Source organism: Micropterus dolomieu, linkage group LG12 (genome assembly GCF_021292245.1).
Source record: "Micropterus dolomieu isolate WLL.071019.BEF.003 ecotype Adirondacks linkage group LG12, ASM2129224v1, whole genome shotgun sequence".
NCBI classification, from domain to species: Eukaryota; Metazoa; Chordata; class Actinopteri; order Centrarchiformes; family Centrarchidae; genus Micropterus; species Micropterus dolomieu.
The window spans coordinates 35,442,264-35,449,999 of NC_060161.1; the positions used below are offsets into that span (position 1 = coordinate 35,442,264).

At 43.8% G+C, this 7,736-nt stretch overlaps 1 protein-coding gene across 1 annotated transcript in view; it reads left to right on the forward strand.

The window, feature by feature from the left end:
- Positions 1–66: 66 nt before the first annotated feature.
- The window catches only part of LOC123981174 (NLR family CARD domain-containing protein 3-like), a 21,495-nt gene continuing 13,825 nt past the window's right edge, over positions 67–7,736 (forward strand). The window contains exon 1 of the mRNA XM_046065873.1: positions 67–312. Coding sequence (XP_045921829.1) covers positions 266–312 — 47 coding nt within the window. The 5' untranslated portion in view covers positions 67–265. The remainder of the gene's footprint in view (positions 313–7,736) is intronic.

The window sequence follows — 7,736 nt, forward strand, 5'->3', positions numbered from 1 at the left end:
AGATGAGGATCTCTAACTGTCCAGGACTCAAATCACTCCACCATCATTATTCACTCTCAAAGCTCTGTGTGTGTTGTGTTGAAGCCCAGAGCAGCAGCAGGGACCGGACTCTGCTGGACCTGGACCTGAGCCCAGCTGTGTGTCCTTCAAGAGTGACCGGTCAAATCCTCGCCATATTAATTTTAAAGGACGACAACCCTCTGCTGGACCTGGACCTGGACCTGGACCTGAGCCCAGCTGTGTGTCCTTCAACAGTGACTGGTCAATGGGTCGCCTCATTAATTTTAAAGGAGGACATGTGTCTGACAGACAGTGAGTATCTGTCAGTATTAAACAGTGTTGGCCAATCAGAGCTAAATGTTCATGTCTCCCTCCTCATGTTGCTCCCTGCTGATGTTTGTCCTCATTAAATCCAGTCTGACCAGTTGTCCTTCTAATGTCCATGTTCTCCTAGAATGATGATGAAGGTCAGAGCCAGATTAGGATTAAAGGACAGGTCCACATGTTTTCCAGTCTGTCCATAAACAACACTGTCATGCCCATATGTCCACTGAAAGAGTTGTTGGTGGCTGGAATTGTTCCTCCTGTGCACACTGGCCCTGAAGAGATCTCTTCCTGATGGGGTTTCAATGGAAGTGATGGAGGACAGAGTCCACAGTCCTGCTTCTGTGTAGAAAGACATTGGAAAGTTCAGCTGAGGACAATATAAGGCTTCAGCAGTCTGAGTTCCACATTTACATTTACTCATTTATCCAAAGAGACTTACTGTACATTTGAGGAACAACATACAAGCATCAACAGAGCATCAAATACTGCACGAGATCTCCAGCTGACAATACATACTAGAGCAATAATAATGCTAATAAGAGCTAATAGCACATAGAATCACAAAGAGCTTTATGGGCCAGTAGTTTTTTACACGTACGAGGAATTAGCTTTGGTGATGAGGTGCTACACGTAGACAAACATACAGTTGACATAAATAAATGTAGAAATATATAAATATGGAATAAACAAATGCAAGTTGTATAAGAATAAGAAAAGAATAGAGGAAAAATAATCCAACTGTTTGCAGATAAAGAACAACATGAGATATTTACATGTGCAATATTCCAGGTTTGTGTTGTGCAGACGCATCAGTGGGGTAAATACCCAGGGAGAGAAGTAAGAGTTAACAAAAAAGTGCCATCAATACAAGATAATTGTAAGGGGATAGAAGAAGAAGAGCACAGGCAGTGCATGTTAGAGGTTAGAGGTGTTATCAGAGGAAGTGTTCTCTGCAGAGTTTCCAGGAGCTTCTTGAAGTCAGAGAGGGACGCCCCTGCTCTGATGGCGTGTGGTAGCTCGTTCCACCATCGTGGTGTCACAGATGAGAACAGGGACTGGGATTGCTTTGTGTGAAGGGATGGCAGAGCCATTCGTTGGAGGAGCTTAGCGGCCGAGAAGGAACGTAAGTTTGTATTATGGAGTTTAGGTAGATGGTGCAGACCCAGTAGTTACTCTGTATGCAGCATTAGTGACTTGAATCTATTCTGGAGGCCCCGGGGAGCCAGTGGAGGTCACTGAGTAATGGAGGGACATGAGTCCTTTTGGGCTGATCAAAAACCAGACGTGCTGCTGCGTTCTGAACCATTTGTAAGGGTTTCACCGCACAAGCTGGAAGACCTGCTAGGAGGGCATTAAATAGTCGATGCGAGAGATAACCACGGCCTGTACCAGAAGCTGGGTGGCGTACTGAGTGAGGTAGGGCCTGATTTTCCTTATGTTGTATAGAGCAAAGCGGCACGACCGAGAGACAGCAGCAACATGGTCTGAAAAGGACAGCTGGTCATCAGAATCAGAATCGATTTATTCGGCAGGTATGTGTTCACATACAAGGAATTTGACTCTGGATTGTACATTGCTCACGATGTGGTTACTCATACAATAACACAATAATAAAATCAGACACAGGCTACAGCATAGAGAACACAAATATGCACAATATAAACAGAAACAAAAACAATATAGACAGGTTGACAAATAGTGCAGTGAGCAGAGTGCAAAGGATGCAGGAGTAAAATTATTATGTACATGTCGGAGGTGGATGTGATATACAGGTACACATACATGTACATGCATACATGTACACAGTGCGATGGAGCATAGTGCAAAAGGTGCTGGAATAAATAAGTATTTTGTGCAGGTGTTATGAACTTGAGGTAGGTGGGTGCCCAGGACTTGTTCCTGACACTGTGAGTCAGAGTCAACTGTTCATCAGAGTGATGGCTTGTGGGAAGAAACTGTTCCTGAGTCTGTTGGTTTTGGCGTACAGTGCTCTGTAGCACCTACCAGAGGGGAGGAGCTGGAACAGGTTGTGTCCGGGGTGAGATGGATCTGCAGTGATGTTTCCTGCCCGTTTCCTCTGGAAATGTAAAAGTCCTGAATGGAGGGCAGGTTGGCACCGATGATCTTTTCTGCAGTCCTGACTGTCCGTTGTAGTCTGCTCCTGTCCTTTTTGGTGGCAGATCCAAACCAGACAGTGATGGACCTGCAGAGGACAGACTGGATGATGGCTGTGTAGAAGTAGATCAGCAGCTCCTTAGGCAGGTTGAGCTTCCTGAGCTGGCGCAGGAAGTACATCCTCTGCTGGGCCTTCTTTATGATGGTGTCTGTTTTGGGCTCCCACTTTAGACAAGTCAGGTCAGCTATATTTATATAGCACATTTAAAAACAACAGGAATTGACCCCAAGTGCTTTCCAAGAACACAATACACACAAAAACAAGTATAAACGAACAAAAGAACAAAGAGATTATACCACTGTGTATCCAACTACACAATAAAACACTAGTGCACCACTACACATTAATAAAAAGAATATGGAGAACTTGGTAGAGATAAAATTCAAAGACACTAAAAGAATGTAAATAAGAACATCAGATTAAAATGGATTAAAATAAATAAATAAAATAAGGGACAGAATCAGGTAAAAGCCAGAGAAAAAAGGTAGGTCTTTAAATTAGATTAGAAGTACTCAATGGTGGGGCAGGACTTGATGTTAGATGTAAGACTATTCCAAAGCTTGGGGGCAGCAACAGAAAAGGCCCGGTCACCTTTGGTTGTAAGGCGTGAAAAGGGGACTAAGAGGGGTTGTTGTGAAGATGACCTGAGCGACCTAGGCACATAATATGGAATTAGCAGATAAGTAATGTATATTGGTTGTAAGCCATTAAGGGCTTTAAAAACAAATAATAGAATTTTAAAATCAATTCTGTATTTTACCGGTAACCAGTGCAAGTGAGAAAAGACCAGAGTAATGTGTTGTCTATTCTTTGTTCCAGTTAAAAATCTTGCAGCCGCATTTTGAACCATTTCTAGTTAGGAAAGTGTTGAATGGGTCAGCCCCTATACAGGGAATTACAGTAGTCCAGCCGTGAGGTGATAAGCACATGTACTGTTTTCAGGTCTCTATGGGATAAAAGTGGCTTCAATTTGGCTATGGTTCTAAGCTGATAAAAACTGGCCTTCACGACACTACTGATTTGCTTGTTAAAATTCAAAGAAGTATCCATAAAAACACCTAAATTCTTGACTATATTGTGCAAGTTTGTAGTCAGGGGACCAAGCAGCTAATGACAGAGCTCCGAGGGCCAAATAGAATTACCTCAATTTTTCATTTAATTGAAGGAAGTTCCTCTCCATCCAGCCTTTGATATCAGTCAGACAGTTTAAGAGGTTCTTCAGCGAGTGAGTGCTGTCAGGTGTAACTGGTATGTAGAACTGTGTATCATCTGTGTAACAATGATACAAAATATTGTATTTCTCAAAAATAGTTCCAAGAGGAAGCATGTATAGTGAAAATAAGAGAGGGCCTAAAATCGAGCCTTGAGGGATACCACATTTAATAACAGCAGGAGAAGATGAACACTTTCCTATTCTAACAGTAAACATTCTCAGGTCCTGGGATATAGTGGATCCCAGAAACCTGAAGTTCCCCAGCAGACACAGGCCTGTTGAGTATGGTGATGGAGGGCAGAGTGGAGTGAAGTCCACGATGTCCACAGATTTGAGCATGTTAAGCTCCAGGTTATTTTGACCGCACTAGAGAGCCAGCTGATCAACATCCCTTCTGTAGGCCGACTCGTCACCGTCCCGGATGAGGCAGATGACCGTTGTGTCATCAGTGAACTTCAGGAGTTTGACAGATGGGTCTTCTGAGGTGTGAGAGGTGTGACTGTGGGCTTTTCAACCCTACAGTAAAAGCCATAGTCTGAATCTTCCTCTTTTTATTAAACCTGTGTGTTTATTTTCAGCATCGTTCTCCTTCACATACATTTATATTCTCACATCTGAAGCTGCCCAGTAGAACCAGTAGAACCAGTAGAAGCAGTCTTCAGCTCTTGGCTTCAGTTTAACATTTTCTCCACACACACGTTCTGACTGTTGAGCAGCTCCAAAGCGACTGCCTTTACCTTGTGTCTGTGTGGACAGACATAATGGCCCTCATTAATGAAAAGTACGTACACCAAAATACCAGCGTACTCAGGGTGTACGCACAAACCCAGGGTGGTTTCGAGATTTATCAGTATGGATGTCAGCGTACGGCACGCTCAAATCCTACGCCAGCTCAGGAGGGGGTGTACATGTACGCAAGTTTTGAGTTAGAGCCAAAATGCGCAGAAATCATTTCTTAACAGCACAAAACGCACTGACAAACTAAAATGCATGATATATTATGACCCACTGTAACAGAAACAACGTTTGAAACATTAATTTTGGTGTTTATATTTGAGGAACACGGACTTTATACAGCCTGTATAATATTTGAGCAGTCAAAACATGCTTTGATTTGTATTTGGACTATTTTATCGTAGCTTTAGGTGCCTTTTATTTGGGTTTGCTTTGGGCTTGAAGCACTGAGAATGGCTGCCCAAATGGACACAGCCCCACGCCCTTTAGGTGAGGCTGGCACAGACATGTCGCGCACAAAGCCCTGCATTTTTATAAGACAAACTTTATATTATGACAGCAACAGCGAGCACCGACACCCCCGCTAAAGGCCCCGCGTCCCCGGACTCTGGTCCACGCTGGTCCCGGTGTGAGTCCTTGGTCAGTGCGTAAAGCCCAGTCCCGGAGGTGATGGAGCAGCTTTTTATCAGAGCAATATGCTTTCATTTGGAGCTTATTTGGGACTTAACTTTGATGGGCGTTTTAGCAGGGCTAAATCTATCTCTTGGAGCACCACAAGTAGCCAATTTATAATTCCAGGAACAGACAAAAACTTCTAGTTTGCACGGAACGCGCTCCGCAAACAGGTGGTACAGACGTGGTGCAGCTCATCATTGTGTTCGGACAATGTTTCACTCTGAACATAAAAAAAAAAGTTACAGTGAGCACTCACCGCGGACGGTCAGATCCAAGTCCGTGCGTAATAGTCCGAGGACAGCGCAGAGCACTGTTTCCCAAAGCCACAAAACATTATGAAGGCTTGATTTGCACGCTGGGGGTCCACCGCCCCGTATCTGTCCGTATGTCCTCCGTTCATCAAAGTAAAGGCTCAGCAAGAGGCTCTTGTCCCGTGCCCTGCTCCTCCGGGATGAGCGCATCCTCCTCTGGGGCTGACAGCGCGCACTGGTCCGCTCCAGCGAGGCTGACGGCGAGCGGTGGTCCCCCTGACTCCAGCGCTGGCTCTCGGGCTGGACCGGAACTGTTGAAGCACGTTGAACATTTTGTCAAAAGTGTGTCCAGTTTAAATCATCAAATAAAAAAGTATTAAATTGTTTCCAAAAGAAAAATCTTGTAATATTAAAATGCACAATATTTTTGAACATTTATGCCTGGGATGGGCTCTAGTAGTGAAACTAAACATTTAATCTTTATTTAAATCTGTCAAAACAACATAATATTTTGTTTCTTAAGTTTTAATTTGTGGATTTCCTGCTCCAAACCATGTATTTCTTGCTGTATTCCGTCCCTGCCGTGAAGTCGTGGGTGCGGCCTCCTGAAGCTTGAATAATTGGGTGCGTTTCATTCAAATTACGCACGTTTTCAGCCGCCACATTTATCAAAACCAGGTGGTGCGTACACCTGAAATGCCAGGGTACACTCTCATTGATAAATCAGGCGCTGAGAACAGTGTAAGCATAATCTCACACACAAAAATACGCCCGTTTCTACGGAAGATTGATAAATAGGGATGGGGATCGTTCATTTTTATTGATATTGATACCCTTACTGAGACTGCTTAATGATCCGACTCTTTATCGATACCACTATCAATACTTTACTATTATTTAGTGATGGTTATTTGGTAAGAGCAGACCCAACGGGCCTGAGGTAGGCCTGCACGGTATGAGGGAAATATTCAATGTGCGAGAACGTTATATATTGACATGACAATAAATCAACATATATTTTAATTTAATATTTTAGCTAAATGTTGTTTCTAGAGCAGCAACATTAATATTTACAACAGCAAAGTAACTCAGTAACTGAAAGAACAACATCAGTCTGTATCAGTCCCTCCTCCTCTCTCCTGGCTGCAGGTAACGTTACAGGTAGAAGGAGGAGCGGCTGGTTTGTTTTTAAGACTACAGACCAGTCTGTGCTCCAGACAGACCGCTTTCTATTTAGCTTGTTTTTAACATTTGGCTAATGCCGAGCTAGCGTTAGCTGTGTTTGTATGAAACATACAGGATGAGATACTGAGGACAGAGATGATTAAAGGAACCATTTCTACATGTTTAACGTTACATTACAGATTGGTGGATTGTCTTTTTACTTGCGAAGGTTTTATTGCAAGTACTTACAGTAACGAGCGTAGCTGTCATCAACTAACGTTACAGTAATTTGGAGTTAACTTCACCCTCACCGTAACGTTACTCCACCGCGACGGCACCGCCTCTCGCTCTGCTGCCGCTGTGTGAGCTGTTGAGTGTGTGTGTGTAGGAGCCGACAGAGAGCAGGCAGCCTGATGATTTTCTTATCCATCCATTCAAATTAAATCAGATTTCATGCTCGAGACATAACGTTACATCAGAGGACCCGCAAGTCTCGATAGCACTATCGATAAGCTCGAACCTTATTGATTTCTGGGTTTAGAGAAATTTTGGAACCGGGTCCTTTTGGAACTGGGTCTCGATCCCCATCCCTATTGATAAATGAGGGCCAATATGAGCTAACTCTTCGTGATTCCCCCACAGAGTCCACCAGGAGAGCTCAGAGGTTCCCTGTGGTCAGTCTGCCCAGCAGCATCAAACACACCTGGACTCCATATTTATGGTCTGTACATGTACAACAACTACTTTTCCATCTATTCTGTTCACAATAATCTCCACGCTGCACTTTTTAGACCAGTGGATTGTCAGTCTGTCCAACATGGATCTGATGTTTGGTTCCATGATTTGACTTTGATTGTGTCCTTCATATAATATTCTGTTCCAGCTGCTGGAGGACAACATTGTCACTTTTGTGAAGAACGAGCTGAAGAAGATCCAGAAGGCTCTGAGTTCAGATTACCCAGAATGCTTAGAGAGTCAGAGGGACAGTGAGGAGGTGTTGGACGGTGAGGAGGAAGAGCAGAGGAGGAGCAGCAGAGAGGCATTTCTGAAGATCACACTGCACTTCCTGAGGAGAATGAAGCAGGAGGAGCTGGCTGAGCGTCTGCAGAGCAGTAAGAGGATTTCTCTAAAGATTTAAGCTGCTGGATAAACGGGACATTTACTGATGGCTCAACAGATGGAGGGAAACATGTTT